Source organism: Hemiscyllium ocellatum, chromosome 8, assembly GCF_020745735.1.
Source record: "Hemiscyllium ocellatum isolate sHemOce1 chromosome 8, sHemOce1.pat.X.cur, whole genome shotgun sequence".
In the NCBI taxonomy this organism is placed as follows: Eukaryota; Metazoa; Chordata; class Chondrichthyes; order Orectolobiformes; family Hemiscylliidae; genus Hemiscyllium; species Hemiscyllium ocellatum.
The window spans coordinates 96915945-96942102 of NC_083408.1; the positions used below are offsets into that span (position 1 = coordinate 96915945).

General features: G+C 40.9%; 2 protein-coding genes across 2 annotated transcripts in view; one reads left to right on the plus strand and one right to left on the minus strand.

Moving 5' to 3' along the window:
• si:dkey-288a3.2 (protein phosphatase 1 regulatory subunit 37) overlaps positions 1–1682 on the minus strand; it is a 97461-nt gene extending 95779 nt beyond the window's left edge. The window contains exon 1 of the mRNA XM_060828996.1: positions 1580–1682. Within this exon, the coding sequence (XP_060684979.1) occupies positions 1580–1682 (103 nt within the window). The remainder of the gene's footprint in view (positions 1–1579) is intronic.
• A 12800-nt stretch (positions 1683–14482) lies between these two features.
• vrk1 (VRK serine/threonine kinase 1) overlaps positions 14483–26158 on the plus strand; it is an 81658-nt gene continuing 69982 nt past the window's right edge. The window contains exon 1 of the mRNA XM_060828562.1: positions 14483–14599. The gene's annotated coding sequence lies outside the window, so the exon portion shown is untranslated. The remainder of the gene's footprint in view (positions 14600–26158) is intronic.

The window sequence follows — 26158 nt, forward strand, 5'->3', positions numbered from 1 at the left end:
TAACTTTCACATCATTCCAACTCCTTCACACTTTAATTTGGAGTTCAGAGGCACCTATGACTTACACGCTTCTGCCAGGACACTTTGCCCACAGGAACACACATTAAACTCATGCAACTGCACAGGATGAATTTTATGGATCTTGGCTTGCTTTGTTACTGTGTTAGTGCTCTCAGTTCACACTTAATTGGAGGCTGCCAATTTCTGTGACTTGCATTGCTTTTTAGGACACAGATTCTTCTGTGCTTAGTTATAGGCTGCCAGACTCTGGCTTGCAATTGTTTTTCCACAGAGAGACTGAGAGGCATGATAGGGAGCACTGAGCTGTCAAGCAGGTGGAGCTGCAGCATGTGCCAGTAGTTTACTTGGGAAGCTACTGTTTGCATGTTATTCAAGCAAATTACGATGTTTGAAATTCAAAGGGGAGCAGCCTTAATGGGGTCAAGGAGGACTATGGTCAGACAGGGGTTATGGTCACAGTCAGTCAAGAGCTTGTTTAACTCCAGTCCAAGGAGCTTTGTATGGGTTGAGTTTTTTTTTAATCATTAAAGAGGACTTTTTTTTACACTGAAACTGAGCGGGATGTTTGAATTCTGGACAATAGACCGAAGTCAATCAGTTAGTTCCAGAGTATGGTGATGGTTCCCTTCTCCTCTCAGGTCCTTCAATTCACACATTGCTGCTGTTTCTTTATTGCTGCTATCCTACTTATAAGACATTACCCCAAGAGTGCACATCAACAGAAATGACTGAAGAGGAACCTCTATACACTAAGGCCTGTTTCAGCCTTCAGAGATAACTGGGGAGTACAAAAATAATCTTGTAGATAGGATAAAAGAAGGATTTAGGGTGGAATATTTCTCGTTATTGTATAAGAACAAATTGTTCACAATGTTTACATATCTGATTGCAGGGGTGTAAAGGTTGATGATTTTCTCGATATATCAGAGAGACATGGGACAGATATCAGACAGACATGAGACAGAGCCAAGACACCATATCAGACAGAATACTGTTTAGCCAGTCTAAGACTACGATTGTTTGAATAAGTTAACCTACATACCTGAGTCCTCCAGTTTTCTATATAGTGAATTAACTACAGCATTACTGCCATTAGATCTCCAAAAGTAGGAACACACACTGTTGCTTTCCCTTGCACAGGTACAGCACCTACCTGGCTTTCTTTAGGAAACCTTTCTGGTCTTCTTCCTTTCCATCTGTCTCAGATATCGATGCACATTTTTGGCTTGATGGTTGAAAGGTTCTACCCAGCTATCTCAGCCTTTGTAATGATGCCGATGCTCCCTTCCTCAAAGTTTCTCCTTACTCCAATTAGAATGTTTAGTTTCTTCCACATTTTCATTGTGCCTCATCCTTGTATGAAACTCACCTCCTGGGTCCTCAATTTACACAGTACCAAATCCTAGTTACACATTCTTAGGATTGCTAACATTAACAATTGCTTCCTATCACATCACTGTTCTCACACCTTTCTTACTGTGGTTAAGTGCTTTCATCAAATAAACCTTCTACAATTCCTTTGTTCTCTCTATTTGTTACCCTAATCCAATCTCCATACCTTCAGTAAAATCCTTGTACTTCTCTGTTTCAAATAGCTTTAGCCGAGGACTCCCGTACCTATTGCCAAATCCTCCAGTGGCTTCGTTGTCGACTGTGATCATGGTTAATCTTTTCTGACATAAGGCCTCCAAACTTTGTTGAAGGCATTCTTTTCAAACAGGTATTTAATTACTGATCACACCCTCTCCCTCAATCTAAATTATTATAGTATAAATACTTTGCACATTTACATGAAGTTTATCAGTTGCTGGTTAAAGCACAGCAGCACAGGCAGCATCCAAGGAACAGGAAATTCGACGTTTCGGGCATAAACCCTTCATCAGGAAATTCCTGATGAAGGGCTTATGCCCGAAACGTTGAATTTCCTGTTCCTTGGATGCTGCCTGACCTGCTGCGCTTTAACCAGCAACACATTTTCAGCTCTGATCTCCAGCATCTGCAGACCTCACTTTTTACATGAAGTTTATCAGTGCCTGGTTAAAGGAATTTTACAGAATCTGAATAGTATTGTCCAATATTGTGAACACTGATATTTTGTTGATGTGAACAATTCCACCTTCCCTTGGTCTCCACATTCAGCAACATGTTGATAGAATAATTCATTGCGTTGAACCTCCCTGCCTTCCTGAAATGGGATTAAACTGTGTCCCCTCCATTGACCACTTTCTCACTGCACAAATGCAATATGTAACAGGGTTTTTCCTTCCTCTCTGATGTTTGTAGAGTGCCTGAACTGGAATACCACAAGGATGCTGCCTGGTGTGTAACATTCCTACCAATGGGACACCGCCGGTAACTGGGACAAAGCATGTGTCCAATTTATCCCATTGCAGCATGCAATTTCACAGAGTTTTGGAAACTCTCCACGGATGCCAGTTTGAGAACACTGCTCTATTAGCATAACAAAAATCTGTTGGTTTCTCCTGAGGATGTTTAGTACAAGCACAGAATATAATGGAACATTACAGACAGCAAACAAGCTACACCAACCAATGTGACTAATTGTGTGCTGGACATTCAAAACCTTAATTCTCCAGGGTATTCAAACACTCATCATAATAATATAGAAATAAATTAAAAATATTAATAGCGCTGCTTGTGACTAGTTACACATGGTTGCTGCTTATCTAACTTGCTGTCCCACAACAAAATGTTGTTTGTAGCACAAATAAAATGAACAAATCAACACATAACCACTCAAGATTGTGAGATTATGGCCTAATGCAATAGGGGTCCAAAGTTCCTCATATGTTTTCTGTTAACATAATAGACAGTGCTAGTAAAATTTAATTTTTTCACACACTCATCCACCCTAAGACAATTCGGAAAGTCATGCACTTTGTCGATAATTTTGAGACCCTCTCCACTGGAAATTTATGGCACATAGCCATGGTCCCCGATTAATGTACTTTAATAATAGCATATTAATTGAAATACACCCCAAACAAACTGTACTTCAAATTGTGGACTGACATGCTACAGGCACAGAAGAAGCATGTATCACAAAATGTTGTTATTTGCTTCTTAAGTAACTCATAATTTGAGTTTTGTAAAGAAACACAAAAAAATAAAGTTAGCAGGATGACGGTGACAAGATTTTATTTAAGATGAACACAATAGAAATCTCCAACCCTAATTCCCTAAACTCATTCTTGATGTACTATGAACATATAGAGATATCAAAAGCTAATAATTATTCACAATGGCCATACTGTCTCAAAGCAAATAAACCAGTCAGTACAGTAATATAAAACCACAGCAGTGTTAGCAATGAATAATTCATTCATTCCTATTTTCAACAGTTTTGTCACTTTAGACTCAAAATACAGTAGATGTGATCTTGATCAATTTTCAGTAGCTTCGTAATTAAGGCTGTTGATTTGAACCTCAATAAAATGGAAAATGCTTGGTAAACTTTACTGAAATGCAATGTTTTAACAAAGTTTTTCTAAGCAAAATCTTACAATGGCATAATGCGTTTATGACCAGGACAAAAGAAATTACAGACGATTAAGTATTTTGACCTATAGTCACCTGGTATAATGGAGAGAAACCTAGGCCTCAGTTTACTCACAGCAAAATCACATAAATTGTACGACAAATAACCAGATGATCTGTTTTGAATGTATTGATTGAGGAATAACTTTAGGGATTCAATGATTCTATGATTCCAAATGTTAGTCGGGATATGAAAACTTATCTAGTCTTCCTTGAAACGTGCTCTTGAATTGTTTTTGCACACAATTGAAAGGGCAGGCAGAGTCTTGGTTCATCATACCACTTATAATTCAGCACTTTGTGCAGTAAAGCACTTCCTTTGATCTAAATTCTCAGCCTTTATTCTATGCAGAAGTGTGACTTGAATCCCTACCAGCTGACTTGTTAAAATTTCTTTCAGAGGATGTCAACATTGTGATAAAGGGAAGTATTATTTACCAATCCTTAATTATGTCTAAACAAGTGAACTCAGAGCAGAAGTAGGACATTTGGCTCCTTCAGCCTGCTCGACTATTTAATAAGATCATCATTGATCTGTTTGTGTTCCAAATTTGTTATGATCCATACCAAGCCTCCTTTAAATATGTCAAGGAAATAGTCTCGACCCTAATTTTTATCATATTTAAAGACAAGTGTAAAATGTTGTGTTCCAGATAAAATTTAATTGTTCGTGCTACTTGACTTTAAGCAAAACACACTTTATTCTTACACCAAGTTAAAGGACTAACAAAAAAAGAAGAATTGATAAAACTTCAACTGTATTACAGGGCAGCATGGTGGCTCAGTGGTTAGCACTGCTGCTTCACAGCACTAGGATCCCAGGTTAGATTCCAGCTATGGGCGACTGTCTGTGTGCAGTTTGCACATTCGCCCTGTGTCTGCGTGGTTTCCTTCCACAATCCAAAGATGTGTAGGTTTTGTGAATTGGCCATGCTAAATTGCTCATAGTACTAGGTGCATTAGTCAGAGGATAATCAGTCTGGATGAGTTACTCTTTGGAGGGTTGGTGTGGACTGGTTGGGCCGAAGGACCTGTTTCCACACTGAAGGAAATCTAATCTATTAGAAAACTTAAAATAATAGATTATTTAATGACTAAACAGCAACTGTTCGAATGTAGTAACATCACACAAACACAGTCTTGGCAAAGGCAATACCAGAACAATAGATTGTCTGACATGTAATATTTTTCCAGTGCAGGAGAAAAGAATGCCAGAAGAAAATTCTGACAGAGAGAGGGGGGGCTCCAGATTTTTGCTGTGGTTGAGAAAAATGTATAACAGCTTCCACAGACAACTTCAAAACCCCAACAACTCCTGAAAGTTGAACTAAAACTACTGAAAGTTTTGCAATTAGGATATTGTGTACAGTTCTGGTCGCCACATTATCAAAAGGATGTGGATGCTTTGGAGAGGATGCAGAGAAGGTTTACGAGGATGGTGCCTGGTATGGAAGGTGCTAGCTATGAAGAGAGGTTGAGTAGGTTAGGTTTATTTTCACTAGAAAAAAAGGAGATTGAGGGGGGAACCTGATTGAGGTTTACAAAATCATGAGGGATATAGACAGGGTGGATAGAGGCAAACTTTTTCCCAGGGTGAAGGATTCAATAACCAGAGGTCATGCTTTCAAGATGAGAGGTGGAAAGTTTAAGGGGGATACATGCAGCAAGTACTTCACACAGAGGGTGGTGGGCATTTGGAACGCGTTGCCAGAAGAGGTGGTAGAGGCAGGCATGGTAGATTAATTTAAGATGCGTCTGGACAGATGCATGAATAGGTGGAGTGCAGAGGGATACAAATGCTTAGGAATTGACTGACAGGTTTAGACAGTACATTTGGATCAGCTCAGGCTTGCAGGCCCTGTTCCTGGGCTGTAAATCTTCTTTGTTCTTTGTTCTTTTAAAGCTACTGGCTTTGTGGGAGCCTGACTCCAGCCTTTCATGCTGCTTCTATTGTTCTAACTTTAAATAAAAAACCCAATCCTCCAATCCTCACAATTTTATTCCTTGGCTTAACAAGAATCTATTTAGTTTTCTTAAAAATATCATTTGATTTGCCTCCAACACCTTCTGAGGCAAAGACTTGCGAAGTTGCATAACCCTCAAAGAGAAAAAAAAGTCGTCATCTCTGTCCAAAAAGGATGACCTCTAGTTCTGGACTCATCCACAAGAGAAAACCTTATGTCACGTTAACCTACTCTTTCACATCAACCATTCTGGATCTTAGTTACTTCAACCAAGTCACTCCTCACTCTTCGAAACTCCAATGAAACAAAATCAGTCTGTCCAACCCTTATTCATAAGGCAACACACTCATTCCAGGTATCAACCTAGAAGACCTTCCTCTGAACTGTCTCGAACACATTTACATTTTTCCTTAAATAAGGAGACCAAAACTGTACACAATATTTTATATGTAATCCTGCCAATGCCTTTTAACTGAAACATAACATCCTTACTTTTATGTACAATTTTTCTCTTGACGAAGGATAGTATTCCATTAAGTTACTCAGTTACTTGTTTTACTTATATACTTGAGGTGCTGGTGTTGGACTGGGATGGACAAAGTCATAGGTCACATGAGACCAGGTTATAGACCAACAGGTTTATTTGAAATCACAAGCGTTCAGCACAATGCTCATTTATTAGATGAAGTGTCTGTTTTACTTATATAATAACATTTTTTGGCTTATGTACTACAACTCCTAGATCCCTCTGCACTTCAGGATTCTGCAGTCATTCTCTGCTTAAATAATACTGTGCCTTTTTATTCTTTCTACCAAGTGAATAACTTCAGATTTTCCCACATAAACTTCATCCTTTGCCCTCAACCAGTCTACATCTGGGTACATCCTATTTGTGTCCTTTTCACAATATACTTTCCTTCTTTTTTTGTCATCTGAAAATTAAACTGTCATGTTTTAGGTCTCTTCATCCAAATCATTGGCATAAACTGTAAAAAAGTGAAGGCCTAGCATAGACTCCTGAGAAACTGCACTGCTCACATACCAAACAGAAAAGAAAGACCCATTTATGCATGTTCTCTGTTTTCTGCCAACCAGCTAAACTTCTATCTGTCCTCATATGTTACTCCTACTTTCCACAGCAACCTTTTATACTGAATCTCATCAAATATCTTCCGGAAATTGTCCTTCAGGAGGAGGAGAGCTGCCTTTGTAAACTATTGCAGTGCATCTGGTGCAGGCACACCTACCACGCTGTCAGAAAGAGAATTCCAGGATTTTCATCCAGCGAGAGGGAAGGAATGGTGAAATGTTTCAACATCATGATGTTACATGGCTTTGAGGTGAACTTGCAACTGGTGGCACAGTGGCACTGCTGCCTCACAGCACCTGAGACCCGGGTTCAATTCCTGCCTCAGGCAACTGTCTGTGTGGAGTTTGCACATTTTCCCTGTGTCTGCGTGGATTTGCTTCGGTTTCCTCACACAGTCCAAAAATGTGCAGGTTAGGTGAATTGGCCATGCTAAATTGCCCATAGAGTTAGGTGAAGGGGTAAATGCATGGGAATGGTTCTGGGTGGGTTGCTCTTCGGAGGATTAGTGTGGACTTGTTGGGCCGAAGGGCCTGTTTCTACACTGTAAGTAATCTAATCTAATCTAAAATTTGCTACTCACCATTTTGGGTGGTAGAGGCCATCCATGTTTGGAAGGTGCTGTTGAAACAACTTTGTGAAAATCGACAATGCATGTTATATGTAGTACATACATATAGAGTCATAGAGATGTACAGTTCTGGACTCCCCGATCCCAGGGAAAAGACTTTGTCTATTTATCCTATCCATGCCCCTCATAATTTTGTAAACATCTATAAGGTAAACCCTCAGCCTCCAACGCACCAGGGAAAACAGCCCCAGCCTGTTCAGCCCTCTCCCTACAGCTCAAATCCTCCAACCCTGGCAACATCCTTGTAAATCTTTTCTGAACCCTTTCAAGTTTCACAACATCTTTCCGATAGGAAGACCAGAATTGCATGTAATATTCCAACAGTGGTCTAACCAATGTCCTGTACAGCCACAACATGACCTCCCAACTCCTGTACTCAATACTCTGACCAATAAAGGAAAGCATACCAAACACCTTCTTCACTATCCTATCTACCTGCGACTCCACTTTCAAGGAGCTATGAACCTGCACTCCAAGGTCTCTTTGTTCAGCAACACTCCTTAGGACCTTACCATTAAGCATATAAGTCTTGCTAAGATTTGCTTTCCCAAAATGCAGCACCTCGCATTTATCTGAATTAAACTCCATCTGCCACTTCTCAGCCCATTAGTCCATCTGGTCCAGACCCTGTTATAATCTGAGGTAACCATCTTCGCTGTCCACTACACCTCCAATTTTGGTGTCATCTGCAAACTTACTAACTGTACCTCTTATGCGCGCATCCAAATCATTTATGTAAATGACAAAAAGTAGAGGGCCCAGCACCGATCCTTGTGGCACTCCACTGGTCACAGGCCTCCAGTCTGAAAAAGAAACCCTCCACCACCACTCTCTGTCTTCTACCTTTGAGCCAGTTCTGTATCCAAATGGCTAGTTCTCCCTGTATTGCATGAGATCTAACCTTGCTAATCAGTCTCCCATGGGGAACCTTGTCGAACGCCTTACTTAAGTCCATATAGATCACATCTACTGCTCTGCCCTCATCAATCTTCTTTGTTACTTCTTCAAAAAACTCTATCAAGTTTGTGAGACATGATTTCCCACGCACAAAGCCATGTTGATTATCCCTAATCAGTCCTTGCCTTTCCAAATACATGTACATCCTGTCCCTCAGGATTCCCTTCAAGAACTTGCCCACCAATGAGGTCAGGCTCACCGGTCTATAGTTCCCTGGCTTGTCTTTACTGCCCTTCTTAAACAGTGGCACGTTTGCCAACCTCCAGTCGTCCAGCACCTCACCTGTGACTATCGATTATTCAAATATCTCAGCAAGAGGCCAAGCAATCACTTCTCTATATAGATGTGATCTTGATCAATTTTCAATAACTTTATAACTCTGGTTATTGAATTCAGTCTTAATAACGGGGAAAATTCTTAGCTAACTTTATTGAACAGGGATGTTTTAACAAGGTTTTTTTCAGCCAAACCTTACAATCATATAATTCCATTGTGTATCAGTAGTGCCAAGTAGAGGGTGTTGATAAGTGAGATGCTGTGTCATGGATAGTATCAAGCTCCTTGAGTGTTGTTGGTGTTACCACTCATCCAGGTAAGTGGGGAGTGTTTCAATGTAGTCCTGACTTGTGCTTTGTAGATTTTGGACAGTGCTTGGGCAGAGGGGGTGAGCACATGCCTCTGCATTTCTAGCTTCTGACCTGTTCTTGTCGTCACCATATTGATAATGCTGATCCAGTTCAGTTTATGATCAATTATAATACGAATACCTTTTATGGTGGGAGTGCAATTGAATGTCATGGGCTGATGACTAGATTTTCACTTTTGGAGATATTCACTGGCTGATGCTTCCATGATATAAATTGTACATGTGAATTATTATTCAAGTTAGTATCAATAGTTAACTCGATCTTCATCCAAGCTGAGGATCTGTATTCCCAACACTTTTTGAAAATGCATCTCTTTTATCACACCTTGAGGCCTTCCTCTGTGTTAAAGACAGTATATAAATGCAATTTGTTGTAGTTTCCTATATTACACAAGTGACTATACTTCAAAAGTGCTTTGGTGGCTTTAAAGCACTTTGAGATACTGAGTGGTCATGACAGGTGCTACCTAAATGTAAATCTTCATTTTCATAAAAAATGTCTGATTAGAATTCTCTTAGCATTTCTTGATGGGTTATAATATGGAGGTTAAATCTTAGTTGGACATGTTCAAGCAATAATGTCCCGTACTCACCAGCTTCCCATGGATTCCAGGGTTCTGCTGATCCAGACACAATGTTTCCTCCCGATGGGAAACAGACATGTTTTGTTTGTTTAGCTTTCAATCTGTTATTTAAACTCGTGTCCTGTTGACCAGGAGAGATATCTTTGGTATCCGCATTGTTAGTGAGTACAGGTGTTTGCAGCTCTCCCTTGTAGGCATTTTCTGTTGCACTCATCTCATTGCTCATAACCTGATGTGAAAACACAGTCACAGGTTCTCTAGTTTCACAGAACTGTCCATGTGATATCTTTCCCTGTAGTTTAATAATTTAATAAGAAACTACATGAACCTGTCTACAGAGCTAGAGATTTTCATATTCACTTTGGCTTTCTCATAAATTGCTGGTGCAAATTATTTTTCTTCCATGAAGTAAATATTTAATTACAGTTTTATGTGCTTCATACCTCATAATCATGTTTGCTTTCCTGAATGTTTGAGATTATAAAAATATTGCTGACATATCCAGAGTTATCCAAATGTGCATAAGTTGCATGAAATTGTACCAAATACATCTCTTTGCCAATAAATAAAATGTAAGGAATATATTAAAGATACAATATTTGATCAAAAATAGATCAGCGCTACTTACCTCTCTGTATGATCCAAGATTAGAAATTTTCCTTCCTTATTTTCCTCCCCCCGGATGAATATCAGCAATACTTGATCTACTTCTCTAACCTGTCCATGGTCAGCAGTAATTGGTTACATGACCAAACAGCTAGACTGAGAAGACAGGGCTGGTCTCAGAAGTAGCAGTTAACTAGATGATGATACCTATGGGTATTCCATTATACACTTCCGTTAAAAATGTTTCACAGATAATTTTGTATTTTCTAAAACTTTTACTTTAAACACTTGGGGAAAATCATTGAGAGGAAACATGGTCTTTGAATTAAAATGCCAAGAGGAAATGACAATGTAGAGTAGGGTCATTTGATCTATTTGCCTTCATGGACTCTGCAAGAATCTGCCACGGGACACTGGGGATAAATGTAGATTTTACATTTAATCCATGGTCTCATTCATTTACCCATATCTCAAATTGCTGGTATGAACACATCTTTACTGAGGCACAAGTCTGTGTTTTACAATGTGAAAATAGGCCATTCAGTCCATTGTTTCTATGCCAGAGATCAAACTCCTACATACTGAATGTTGTGATGACTGCCATCTTTACTATCTTTTCATGCAGTGAATTCCAGATTCACGCGATGCTTGGGATTAAAACATTTCCTTATTCTCCTCAAAGCACACACTTCAAATCTATGTCAAAGCCTAAAGAACTGCGGATGTTGTAAATCAGAAAAGGAAAAAGAAACTTGACGCAAAACGTTAACTTGATTTCTCTTCACAGATGCTGCCAGACCTTCTAAGCTTTTTCCAGCAATTTCTGTTTTTGTTCTTTAAATCTATGTCCCCTTGTCATTGATCACTCTACTAAAGAGAATTTTTTTTCCCTGTATATTTTATCAATCTCGCTCCATAATTTTTGTATAACTCTGTCAGGTTCACCCTTCTGCCTTCTTTGCTCTTAGAAAAACAAAACAGCTAACTATTCTGTCTCCATGGCTGAAACGTTCCAACCCTGGGCAACATCTTGGTGAATCTTCTCTGCATCTTCTCTAATGCAATCACATGTCTATCCTATACTGTGAACTGAACTGCATACCTTATTCCATGTGTGGCCTAAGTCACATCCTGTATAAGCTTGCTCTTATGTTCAATAGCTCAACGATAATTGCAGTATCCCATATGCTTTCTTAACTACCTAATCGAACTATCCTGTGGCCTTCAAGGATCTTTGGATGTGCTCAAAGTTTTTCTGATCACATGTACTTCCTAGGGCCATACCATTCATCATGTCCTCCCAAATGCCTCACCTCATACTGTTCAGGATGAAATTCCATTTGCCTTTGTTCTGTCAGCCCACATATACCATTCTGCAGTCTAAGGCTTTTCTCCTTTCTGTTGAGCAGACCATCAATTCCCATGTCATCAATGCACTTACTGATTAAACCTACTATATTCCAGATCCTTAATGTACACTATAAACTGCAAGGAACCTGGAGCAAACCAGCATTCAACACAAATTTCCAGTCACAAAGGCTATCACACTACAGCACCTGCCATTAAGCCAATTTTGAATCCAATTTGCTGACTTTCACTGGATCCCATGTGCTCTTACTTTCTTGACCAATCTTCTTGTGAGACCTTGCCAAAAGCCTTACGGACGTCCATGTAGACTGCATCCACTGCACTAAATTAGATTAGCTGATGGCCTAGTGGTATAAGAGTCATAGAGATGTACAGCATGGAAACAGACCCTTTGGTCCAACTTGTCCATGCCGACCTGATATCCCAACCCAATCTAGTCCCACCTGCCAGCACCTGGCCGATATCCCTCTAAACCCTTCCTATTCATATACACATCCAGATGCCTTTTATATGTTGGAATTGTACCAGCCTCCACCACTTCCTCTGGCAGCTCATTCCATACACATACTCTGAATGAAAAAGTTACCCCTTAGGTCTCTTTTATATCTTTTCTCTCTCATCCTAAACCTATGCTCTCTAGTTCTGGACTTTCCCATTCCAAGGGAAGACACATTTCCACTTATCCTATCCATGCCCCTATAAGATTACCCCTCAGCCTCTGACAATCCAGGCAAAACAGACCCAGCCTGTTCAGCCTCTCCCTATAGCTCAAATCCTCCAACCCTGGCAACATCCTGATAAATCATTTCTAAACTCTTTCAGGTTTCACAACATCCTTCTGATAAGGAGACCAAAATTGCTCACAATATTCCAAAAGAGGCCTAACCAATATCCTAAACAGCCGCAACATGACCTCCCAACTCCTGTACTTAATACTCTGACCAATAAAGGAAAGCATACCAAACTCCTTCTTCACTATCCTATTTATCTGCGACTCCACTTTCAAGGAGCTATGAACCTGCACTCCAAGGTCTCTTTGTTCAGCAACACTCCCAAGGACCTTACCATTAAGTGTATAAGTCCTGCTAAGATTTGATTTCCCAAAATGCTGCACTTTGCATTTATCTAAATTAAACTCCATCTGCCACTTCTCAGCCCATTAGTCCATCTGGTCCAGACCCTGTTATAATCTGAGGTAACCATCTTCGCTGTCCACTACACCTCCAATTTTGGTGTCATCTGCAAACTTACTAACTGTACCTCTTATGCGCGCATCCAAATCATTTATATAAAATGAAACGTAGTGGATCCAGCAACGATCCTTGTGGCACTCCACTGGTCACAGGCCTCCAGTCTGAAAAACAAGCCTCCACCACCACTCTCTGTCTTCTACCTTTGAGCCAGTTCTGTATCCAAATGGCTAGTTCTCCCTGTATTCTGTGGAGATCTAACCTTGCTAACCAGTCTCCCATGTCAAACCTTGCTAACTCCTTACTGAAGTCCATATAGATCACGTCCACACTCTGCCCTCATCAATCATTTTTGTTGCTTCTTCAAAAAACTCTATCAAGTTTGTGAGACATGATTTCCCACACACAACACCATGTTGACTAGAACTAATCAGTCCTTGCCTTTCCAAATACATGTACATCTGGTCCCTCAGGATTCCCTCCAACAACCTGCCCACCACTGGTCTATAGTTCCCTGGCTTGTCCTTACCACCTTGTTAAACAGTGGCACCACTATTATTGTTGGACTACTAATTTAGAGAACCAGGTAATATTCTGGAACCTGATTCAAATCACATCATGGCAGATGTTATGATTTGAATTCAATAATAATTTGGAAATAATAATCTGATGATGAAATGAAATCATTGTTGATTGTCAAGAAGAACCCATCACATACGCTAATGTCCTTTAGGGAAGGAAATCTGCCATCCTTACCTGGTCTGGACTACACATGATTCCAGAGTCACTGCAATGTGGTTGACTTTTCACTCCCCTCTGGGCAATTGGGAATGGGCAATTACAAATGGGCAATGAATGCTGGCCCAGCCAGAGATGTTCACATTCTGTGGATGAATTAAAAAACCCTCATCTGCACATCTATTCACCTCTTCAAAAAACTCAATCAAACTTGCTCAGCATGATCATCCCTTGACAAACCCATCCCATCCTTGTTTAATCCTTGTCTCTTCAAGTGGGGATTAATCTGTCCCTCTGAATTTTCTCCAACAGTTCCTCCACCACAGACGTTAGACCACTGGCCTATACTTCCCTGGTTTATCCCTACCACATTATGGTTACACGTTATCCATCCATCAGTTTTTTCCTGAGGAAGGGCTTATGTCCAAAATGTCGATTCTCCTGCTCCTTGGATGCTGTCTGACCTGCTGTGCTTTTGCAGAACCACAGCTTCTGCGTCTAGAGAGGATTTAATGTCAGGATCCTTGCAATCTTCTCCATCATCTTCCACAGCAACCTGGGATACCTCTCATCCGGTTTTGTGGTCTCAGTGTTAAAAATGCTAATAACACCTTCTTGTCAATTGCAGTTTGTTCAAATATATTCATCCAAAAATGTACAAATGGCTTTATCCAAGATTGTGGTTACAAAAATGAAACTTGTTAAACTAGAAAATATAACATTATAAGTTAACTTAACTTTAAAGGCCTAATTATCAGACTAAGTTGGAACACCCCTACATTGAGCTGCAAGTGAGCTATCTTAAACAATGAACACAGAATAAGAGAACATGGATATAATGTAATATTAAAAATGATTTTAAAATCTTCCCTTGGTATATTATAAGATATCTCATTATAAATTTGGGATTAAAGTAAAATATTTCTGAAAGTCAGGTCCGCTTTGGAGATGAAGTGGGACTCTTCAGTAGGAGTTGGTGAGTATTAAGTTGTTGTTGGAGAGTTGATTGACAGGCCATGGCCCCGCCTCCCGCCCCCACACCTTCTCACCGCGGATTGGGCAGAAGGCGTGGACCATTTCTGTCCAATGGGATGTCTCTTTACTCAGAGCAGGCGCTGACCAATGAGAAGGGTCGTTGGTGTGATCTGGCGCGGGGGGGCCGGGAAGTTTGCAGTTTGTGCGCCAATTTCGGAGAAAGAGACAGACAGTGCAGGGACTAGAGGGAAGATCTTCATCAGCAGCAGTGGCGGTGAGTGTGACATGATGGAGAGCCCAGAACCGGCACAGGGCACAGGGCACAGGGGAGAGGGAAGAGGGAAGGCTTACAGTAAACTGGCCGCCAGCTCACGGTGCTCGCTCCGCGTTCACCTTCCCATCCCTGCTCAAGCGGCATCCGTATTAATCCATCCTCCTCCACCCCCACATTAACCCCATCCCATTGAACCTCACTCCTTCCCCCTGAGCCACACAACTCCCCACCCCACCCCACAGACATTCCCGCCCCCACACACACCCCATCTTCCCATGCACCCCTTCCCCCACTTTGCTCTGACTAGATATCATAAATTAATCTTGTCCTACTCACCAGGTTTTGGTCCATTTTCCTCTAAACTCTTCCAATTCATATACCAATCTTGATGCCTTTTATAAGTTGTGATTGCTGATAAATGTGTTGCTGGTTAAAGCACAGCAGGTTAGGCAGCATCCAAGGAACAGGAAATTCGACGTTTCGGGCCAGAGCCCTTCATCAGGAATGTTGTGATTGTACCAGCCACCTCATCTATTTCTGGCAGCTCATTCCATACATGCATCACACTCTCTGTGAACAATTTGCCTTTTGGGTCCATTTTTATGTCTTTCCCCATTCTCCTTAAATCAATGCGCTCTAGTTTTGAACTTGCCTGCTCCAGGGAAAAGATCTTGTCTATTTATCCTATCCATGCTCCTCATGATTGTATAAACTTCTATAATGTCACTCCTCATCCTCTGACAATCCAGGAAAAATCAACCAGCCTATTCAGCTTCTCCCTCCAACCCAAAAGAAGAATATGGATTTTACAACTGAAATTCCCCAACTAAGCACCTCAGAATTGATATTAGTACATAGCGATTGGATTTTCATTTGTAGCTGAAGTACACATTCGGATTTAGTTTTCAATAATATTTTGTAAACTTTTAGAGAATGTGGATTTTGTTGGTCTTCCTCACTTACCTCAAATTGAGTGGTTTGCTAGGCCATTGCACAGGGCAGTTGGAAGTCAACCCGAAGACAGGAGTCTGGAGTCACATGTAGACCAGGTATAGAGAGATTGGAGAAAGTGAGGACTGCAGGTGCTGGAGATCAGAATCGAGAGTGTGGTGCTGAAAAGCACAGCAGGCCAGGCAGCATCCGAGGAGCAGGAGAATCGCGCTTCGGCATCAGGAATGAGCTGATGAAGGGCTTATGCCCGAAATGTCAGTTCTCTTGAACCCTTTTCGAGTTTCACAAAATCCTTTCATAGGGACACTAGAACTAAACACATCACAAAAGTGTCTGAACCAATGTCCTGTCCTGCTGCAACATAACCTCTCAGCCCTATACTCAATTCACTAACGAGCATACCAAAAGCTACTTTCACAATCCTGTCTACCTAACACTCCATTTTAAAGGAACTATAAACCTGCACTCCAAGGTCTTTGTCTGGCAACACACTCAGGATCCTAGCATCAAATGTATATGTCCTGCCTGATTTGCCTTTCCAAAACATCACACCTCATTTTTCTAACTTAAACTCCATTTGGCATTCCTCAGCCTATTGGCCCATTTGATCAAGATCCCATTCTACTCTGACTTGTAACCTTCTTCACTGTAATAGAATCAGAGATGTACAACACGGAAACAGACCATTCGGTCCAACTCTTCCGTGCCGACCAGATATCCCACCTAATCTAGTCCCGTTTGCTAGCATTTGGCCCATTTCCCTCCAAACCGTTCCGATTCATATACCCATCCAGACGTCGTTTAAATGTTGCAATTGTACCAGCCTCCACCACGTTCTCTGGCAACTCATTCCATATAAGTACCACCCTCTGATTTGCATCTTAGGTCTCTTTTTAAAACTTTCCCCTCTCACTCTAAAGCTATTCCCTCTAGTTCTAGACTCCTTTACCCCAAGGAAGTGACTTTATTTATATATCCTATCCATCGCCCTCATGATTTTATAAACCTCTGAGGTCAACCCTCAGCTTTCAACACCCCAGGGAAAACAGCCCCAGCCTATTCGGCCTCTCCCTATAGCTCAAATCCTCCAACACTGGCAACACCCTTGTAATTATTTTCTGAGCCCTTTCAAGTTTTGCAACATTAATCCAATAGGAAGAAGACCAGAATTGCACGCAATATTCCAAAAGTGGTCTAACCAACGTCCTGTACATTCTTAACATGACTTCCCAACTCCGATACTCAGTGCTCTGACCAATAAAGGAAATCGTATCAAACACCGTCTTCACTATCCTATCTACTTGCGACTCCACTTTCAAGGAGTTATGAACCTGCACTCCAAGGTCTTTGTTCAGCAGCACTCCCTAAGACCTTATCATTTAGTGTATAAGTCCTGCTAAGATTTGCTTTCCCAAAATACAACACTTCGTATTTATAAACTCCATCTTCACTCTTCAGCCCATTGGCCCATCTGATCCATTACACTTCCAATTTTGTTGTCCTCTGCAAACCTATTCACCATACCTCCTATGTTTGCATCCAAATCATTTATCCAAATGACAAAAAGCAGTGGACCCAGCATTGATCCTTGTAGCACACTGCTGGTCACAGGCCTTCAGTCTGAAAAGCAACCCTCCACCACTACCTTTTGTGTTCTACCTTCTGTGACCAAATAACTAGTTCTTCCTGAATTCCATGTCATCTAATCTTGCTAACCAGTCTACCATGGGGATTGTCAAATGCCTTATTGAAGTCAATATAGATCATATCCACTTTTCTGCCCTCATCAATCCTCTTCATTACTACTACAAAAAACTTGCAATTTTACTATTGGTGGTAAAGTGTCAGTTATACTTCCAGTGATAGGTAAACCTTTTAAAAGCAAGGTTTAATGGACCTTATCAAGTTGAAAGGAAATTGAGGTGAACTATTTGATAAGGTGTCCAGACAGACAAAGAAATCTGTGTCATGTGCGTATACTCAAAAGGTAAATAGAATGCAAAAACAAAGTTTGTTCGCTGAGCTGGAAGGTTTGTTTTCAGATGTTTCATCCCCATACTAGGTAACATCATCATCAAGCCTTCAGTGGAGCACTGGTGGTATGGCCTGCTTTTTATTTGTGTGTTTAGGTTTCCTTGGGTTGCTTATGTCATTTCCTGGGATGGTGCCATTTCCCAATCTTTTTCTCGGAATGGCAAATGGGAAGCAAGTCAATGTGTTTGTTGATAGAGTTCCTCTTGGAGTGCCATGCTACTAGGAATTCTCGTGCGTGTCTCAATTTGGCTTGTCCTAGGATGGGTGTGTTGTCCCAGTCAAAGTGGTGTCACCTGTATGTAAAGACACAACCAGAACTCCATCAATAAACTAGACTAGACTTACAGTGTAAAAAATGAGGTCTGCAGATGCTGGAGATCACAGCTGCAAATGTGTTGCTGGTCAAAGCACAGCAGGTTAGGCAGCATCTCAGGAATAGAGAATTCGACGTTTCGAGCATAAGCCCTTCATCAGGAATAAGAGAGAGAGTTTCGAGCATAAGCCCTTCATCAGGAATAAGAGAGAGAGTTTCGAGCATAAGCCCTTCATCAGGAATAAGAGAGAGAGGTTTCGAGCATAAGCCCTTCATCAGGAATAAGAGAGAGAGCTTTCGAGCATAAGCCCTTCATCAGGAATAAGAGAGAGAGTTTTAGTGTGGACTTACAGTGTGGAAACAGGCCCTTCGGCCCAACAAGTCCACACCGACTCGCCGAAGCGCAACCCACCCATACCCCTTACCTAACACTACGGGGAATTTAGCATGGCCAATTCACCTGACCCGCACATCTTTGGACTGTGGGAGGAAACCGGAGCACCCGGAGGAAACCCACGCAGACACGGGGAGAACGTGCAAACTCCACACAGTCAGTCGCCTGAGGCGGGAATTGAACCCAGGTCCCTGGCGCTGTGAGGCAGCAGTGCTAACCACTGTGCCACCGTGCTGCCCCTAAGTGCCACCGTGCTGCCCCTTGACTTGGATCCCATTTACTGTCCCCTGAGAAAAAGAACAGGAAATGACATCACAGGAAATGATGGCATCAACTCAAGGAAACAGAAACACAAATAAAAAGGGGGCCATACCACCAGTGCTTCACCGGAGGCTCACTGATGATGTTATCTATTATGGTGGTGAAATGTCTGAAAGCAAGCCTTCCAGCTCAGCAAGCAAACTTTCTTCCAGAACCTCAATTTGAGCGACAAATATTCTCAACTTGCTAAAGGTAATTCTGGAATTTCCCATACCACTGGCAAAAACAACAGTACTATGGTTCTGGAGATTGAGTGGATTTAATCGAAAATCTGTGCCAAATTTTAGCAGTGTGGCTGCTCCACTCACTGGATTGTTAAAGGAAAGAAGTTTCAGTGGACAACTAACTGTCAGAAGGCATTTGACAGCCTGAAAGCTGCATTACCCACTGCCATAGCGATAGCCATGCATTATTACACAAAGCCATTCAAGATGGCTATTGATGTGGGTGTCTGTGCTGTGCTCTTTCAGGAAGGCGACGAGATGATAGAAAGACCTTTTGGATATTTCTCCAGGAAATTGAACATTCATCAGAAATGTTCAATAGTTGAGCAAAAGATTTTGAGCTTGTTGTTGACATAACAACATTTCAATGTTTGTTACCAGTAATGTATCTGAGCTGTCAATGTATTGCTGGAAAAGCGCAGCAGGTCAGGCAGCATTCGAGGAACAGGAGAATCGACGTTCGGGCATAAGCCGATCTGAGGCAATTATGTACACCGATCATAACTCACTATAGTTTGTGGACACATTTAAGAATAAAAATTCTAGATTGTTTAGATGGAGCTTGCAATTGCAGCCATTTGAATTGAAAATTGTGCATGGAGCAGGACGATAAAGCGTGATTGCTGATGCATTGTTGAGATTTGAATGAGAAACTGAGGTGTGCCGTAGTAGTAGTAACAGTAAAACGGTTTGAAACTACATAGTGCATGTTTGCATGATTATTGTCAGTGTAATGTGAATGGGTGTTGTAGTGTACTAACAATTTAAGATTGAGAGATTTTAAAGTGAAGCCAGCTTTGGATATCGATGGTCCGTTTTTTAAGGGAGGGAGCGGTATGATGATGCTGCTTCTTTAACAGTTTTCTGTTATCCTTAGTTTGTTCAGTGTTTTTCAAGACCCAGATTCTGAAATGTCTGACTTAATCTCCTTGAAGAAGCTTTTAAGTATATAAAAAAACTTGAACAATGAAATGGGAGTGGCCAGTTCTCCCAGCTCAGCATTACTCTGGCTTGGTTTGGCTTAGGTTGGGTTTTAACAGTCTGTTTGTTCAGAACAAACAGTCAGTTTTGAGGCTATTGGTCAAAGCAGCAGTTACGTGGAAGAAGGTGTTCCATGCTCAATCTCTCTGCCATCTGTAACAAGAATCTGGGTTTGATTTTTCCTTTTTTTACAAAAGGGTGTTTATGGGGATTGTTGCATGTATTTGGAATAGTATGATTCAGTTGGGATAATCTGTTGGGTTTTTCTGAGAGGTTAAGCTCTATGTTCTGTTCTCTTTCGTGTTTCATTTGGCATTCTTGCAAATAAGTTTTTTTTTAAAACTCAGTGGTTGGGCCAACTGCATCACTCCTGGAATATCCGATTTATACCTTTAAAACAGTTAGCAAAGTTTGGATCTAGGGCTACTTTCTTGAAATATTTTGAAGGGGTCTGGCCTGATCCATAACAGCAGATATCCTAAAATAATCCAGTCCTAATTGTCAGCATTTGGCCGATATCCCTCCAAACCCTTTCTATTCAAAAACCCATCAGATACCTTTAAAATATTGTAATTGTACCAGCCGCCTCCGCTTCACTTGACAGTTCATTCTAGATGTGCACATTAGGTCCCTTTTATATCTTAGACCAATGCCCTCTAGTTTTGGACTCCCCTATCTTTGGGAAAAGGCCTTGGACAATTCATAATTGGCCTCTCATGATTTTATAAATCTCTATAAAGTCACCCTTCAGTCTTCAAACTCAAGGGAAAATAGCCCCAGCTTATTCAGCCTCACCCTGGGAGAGAGAAAAAAAATAAAGAGAGCCTCCTTGTCACGCAGCGGTAGTGTCCATAATAGTGGGCCAAGAGACCCGGGTTCAAGCCCCACCTTCGGAGGTATGTAATAACATCTCTGAATAGGTTGATTCACAAAATAGGTTAATTTTTTTAAAATTAAAAGTATAAGGAATCAAAGATGGCTCTTGTGGCTCCCTACTTCCTGAACCAAGAGGCTCAAGTTCATGTCCCGCCTGCTTCAGCAGTGTGTAATAACGTCCTTGAACAGTTTGAATTGAAAATATCCAGAAGAACGAGGGACAGGACTATTATGGCACAGTGATAGTATCCCTGCCTCTGAACAAGGAGGTCCAGGAACAAGTCTCTTTTGGTCCAGATTTGTGTAATAGCGTTTCTGAATTAGAAAATGTTTTGACAAGTGAGGGGTGATCTTTTAGAAACATGGTTTCTGAGGAGGGGTTAGGGTGTGGGGATTATGTTCAACATTTTTCTACTAGTTTAGAATCTTGAATTATGGGATATAAATACAGAATAAAGGGACAATCATTTAAAGCCGAGAAGCAAAGGAATTTGTTTCAGAGAGTAATGAATGCCTAAAATTCTGTAGTATCTTGCTGATATATTTGTATCATCGATAGTCTCAGGTGAGGTGCAGGAAGAATGGAGGTTGGCTAAGGTGGTGCCACTGTTGAAGAAGGGCGGTAAAGACAAGCCAGGGAACTGTAGATCGGTGAGCCTGACCTCAGTGGTGGGCAAGTTGTTGGAGGGAATCCTGAGGGACAGGATGTACATGTATATGGAAAGGCAAGGACTGATTAGGGATAGTCAACATGGCTTTGTGCGTGGGAAATCATGTCTCACAAACTTGATTTGAGTTTTTTTGAAGAAGTAACAAAGAAGATTGATGAGGGCAGAGCAGTAGATGTGATCAGTATGGACTTCAGTAAGGCGTTCGACAAGGTTCCCTATGGGAGACTGATCAGCAAGGTTAGGTCTCATGCAATAAAGGGAGAACTAGCCATTTGGATACAGAACTGGCTCAAAGGTAGAAGACAGAGGGTGGTGGTGGAGGGTTGTTTTACAGACTGGAGGCCTGTGACCAGTGGAGTGCCACAAGGATCGGTGCTGGGCCCTCTACTTTTTGTCTTTTACATAAATGATTTGGTTGCAAGCACAAGAGGTACAGTTCGTAAGTTTGCAGATGACACCAAAATTGGAGGTGTAGTGGACAGTGAAGAGGGTTACCTCAGATTACAGCAAGATCTTGACCAGATGGGCCAATGACCTGAGAAGTGGCAGATAGAGTTTAATTCAGATAAATGCGAGGTGCTGCATTTTGGGAAGCAAATCTTAGCAGGACTTTCCACTTAATGGTAAGGTCCTAGGGAGTGTTGCTGAACAAAGAGACTTTGGAGTGCAGGTTCATAGCTCTTTGAAAGTGGAGTTGCAGGTAGGTAGGATAGTGAAGAAGGTGTTTGGTATGCTTTCCTTTATTGGTCAGAGTATTGAGTACAGGAGTTGGGAGGTCATGTTGCGGCTGTACAGGACATTGGTTAGGCCACTGTTGGAATATTGTGTGCAATTCTGGTCTCCTTCCTATTGGAAAGATGTCGTGAAACTTGAAAGGGTTCAGAAAAGATTTACAAGGATGTTGCCAGGGTTGGAGGATCTGAGCTATATGGAGAGGGCTGAACAGGCTGGGGCTGTTTTCCCTGGAGCATTGGAGGCTGAGGGGTGACCTTATAGAGGTTTACAAAATTATGAGGGGCATGGAAAGGATAAATAGACAAAGTTTTTTTCCCTGGGATCGAGGAGTCCAGAAGTAGAGGGCATAGGTTTAGGGTGAGAGGGGAAAGATATAAAAGAGACCAAAGGGGCAACCTTTTCACGCAGAGGGTGGTATGTGTATGGAATGAGCTGCCAGAGGATGTGGTGGAGGCTGGTACAATTGCAACATTTAAGAGACATTTGGATGGGTATATGAATAGGAAGAGTTTGGAGGGATATGGGCCGGGTGCTGACAGGTGGGATTAGATTGGGTTGGGATATCTGGTTGGCATGGACAGGTTGGACTGAAGGGTCTGTTTCCATGCTTTACATCTCTATGACTCTATGCAAGTTGTGCAAACTAGATCACAAAGTATTTTAAGAGGAAGTAAGTAGGGTTTTGATATATTTGGGGATTGTGGGCTTTGAGCTGGCACAAAAGAGGAGTTGAGGCCTGGGACAGATCAGCCATTATCTTGTTTAATGTAGACAAGCAGGCCAGGTGGCATCGGGAGTGGAGAAGTCAACATTCCAGGTGTAACCCTTCAGGACGGGGTGGGTGTGAGGAGAGCTGCAGAGGCAGGGTGAGGTGAGGAAAGGTGGAGATAGGTCAAGGGTAGGACCTGGTTGATCAATGGGACAGATGAATCTGTTAGGTAGCTGAGAAGAATGATATGGAGGAGGGCAGCCTGGGAAGGGAGGTTATTTGAAATTGGAGGACTCAATGTTGAGTCCTCGGGGCTGTAGACTGCCCAAGGGAAGATGAGGTGTATCTTGTTGAATGGCACAATAGGCTTTAGGGGCATGCTGTTGCCCTTATTTGTTATGTTCTTATCTCACTGACAGAAATATAAATGAATGCTCCTGGAAAGGACTGACACTGGTGATGAGAGACTGAGAGTTGATGCTTTTTGATAGTTTGGACCTGTCAGCTAATAGATTTCCACTTTGAGAAGTTTAGATTCTCCTTCAATATGGAAAACAGCTGAAGCTCTTATGCATTGTGAAAGTACACCCTATTCCTAAATTTTATTTAATATTTAAGAAAAATACCAGATGGTATTCTTTACTTATACTGCTTTCTCTGATCTTAATCTGTAAATATTGCTTAACACTGCTTTTGTATCCTAATTTGGTGAGCAGTTTGTAATCGTGAGACAAAAGAGCGTTACATCATAAAGCCTTAACTGACCATGTCATTCATGGTGTGATGTCACTTCAAGAGGCATTAAATTTAAAGACTTGCAGGGAGTAAGTTGATCTGTGAAATCTACAACTGTATTTTGCTAAACACAATTACAAGCCACTAATGCTTTTAGGGCCATGTTTTCTTTACAAATCATTAGCATTTTGGTTTATGATGCGCTGTCCTTGATAGCTATAATATATTGCAAGACTGAAAAAGTAATTGTATTTGTGTAACTTCATAAACTATGATAGTGAAATTAAATGACCTAATCACTCTCATCTTGTCTTAACTCCTTTTATATGTAGCTTTTCTGTTGCTCGTATCTTCTGTAAATGCCAATGTTATGGTTCCTGGATTGTGTGTCCCGCGGTACTAAAACGCAACTCGTAGAGCAGAATTGTTATGAGGTGAGCTGCTCAGAAATAAGAATTGAGAGAAGTGACATTTTGTTGACATATGCTTCATTAAGCTTTATACTTTTGTAACACAAAGCTTATTGTTCAAATATGATCAGTCAGCCATCTACAAATGAAATACTTTAAATAGTTTTGTTTAAGATAACTTGTGTGTATCTAGCATCAACGTCTTGGCATCCTGGCTGGCATATGTTATCTGTATTTGGTTGCCCTGTAAAGGTGATTGTGGTCACCTGATTAAACTCATAGCTGAAAATGTGTTGCTGGAAAAGCGCAGCAGGTCAGGCAGCATCCAAGGAACAGGAGATTCGACATTTCGGGCATAAGCCCTTCTTCAGGAATGGCTGTTCCTTGGATGCTTCCTGACCTGCTGCGCTTTTCCAACAACACATTTTCAGCTCTGATCTCCAGCATCTGCAGTCCTCACTTTCTTCTCGATGATTAAACTCATAAGTAGCTTTCTTTATGGTGGCTTAATACAGCTAAGTAACTTGCTCAGCTGTTTCAGAAAGCATTTTAGAGTTCACCATATTCTTGTAGGCTTAGAGCCATAGGCTATAGTCTATTAGGGCTGTAGACCTTGTTCCATATACATTAGTGAACCAACTGATTCTTATGATAGTCCAAAGACTTCAAGATCATGAAATGTAGTTGCAAAAGAAAGTCTGGAAATATATTTTCTGTTGTGTGGGTGTTGAACACTTGTTCACTATTATTATTCCAGGTTGCTTGTCCAACTATACCACTGCAGTAACTTAATTGATCAGGAATCATGGTCACCAAAGCTCAGTCTTTGAGGCCGAATTTGTTATCATATCAATGATGTTTTTGATGTACGTCACTTTAGAGTGAAGGAGGAAATGTTGGTAGGATTACATTTCCAAAGTCTCAAGGTGGCAGGAAACAAAAACGTTTGTGTAGGATTGTTCACTGTATCAATGTATTCTCAAGGGTACATCTGCAAATGTGATTGTAGTTGGTTGTAATGTATGAAACCCATAAACTTATTGCCAATGAAATGGCCTTTTAGTGACTTTGTTTTCAGCTCAGCAATAGTAACCTAGAGTCTTTGGATGTCTTCCTGCTTTTTCCAGAAAGGGCCTTAGGATCTTTTCCATCCACCTGAGAGAGCATACAAGATCTGGATTTAATGTTTTGTTCAAGAGATTTCATTTCAGATACTAAGAAAAGAGTAGTGGCATTGAGTTAGAGCTACTATCTAGGGAACAGTGTGGACAGTAGATATCATGAAATGTTTGCCTGGTATACAATGTACTGACATTCAATGTTAACATAAAAACATATTGTATCTTCCATGACCCAAAATAATTATTTTGAAGTATAGTAATGTTTGACAAATATATTTGCTTCCTTGAAGATATAACTGATACAGTGGATAAAGGTGAAACAGTAGATCCAGTATATTTGATGTCTGAATGCATTTGATAAACAAAGTGCCTTGTTCATGGTTTTTGCACAAAATGAGAGCTTATAGTGTTGGGAGTAAAATATAAGCTCGGTTAGCGTATTGATTAAGTGACTGGAAACTGTTGGGATGGGGAGGTGTTATCAAGTTGTCAAATGTCAAATACTGGAATGCTAAAGGAATCTGTGCTGGAGCATCAATTATTTCAAATTTACACGAATGACTTAGATGAAGGAACAGGCTATGACAGTCGGTTTGCTAAAGATATATAAGTAGGGAAACAATTTGTAAGCGAAATAGAGGTTCCAAACAAATATCGGTAGGTTAAGTGAGTGACCAAACATTTGGTTAATAGAGTATAATGTGAAAAAATGCAAGGTTGTCCATTTTGTCAAGAAAATAGAAGTACAGAATATTATTTAAATGGAGACTAACTGCAGAATGCTGTCACAGAGCGATCCATGCACGTGAATTCCAAAAGGATTGCATGCACATGGAGCAAGTAGTTAGGAAGACAAACAATTCTAACGAAGCCAGGCAAGAAAGTAGAGTTAAGGACAAAAATCATATCATTTATAATCTTATTGAATGGCAGTCTGGGTTCAATGGATGTAATGTTTATTTTATGGTTAATGCTAATGTATGAAATGTGACAGTTAAGTTGCACAGTGACATCCAGCAAACAGGGATGTAATAAATAACAGTTAATCTATTTTGTTTTGCTCAAGGGATAAATGCTTTCCACA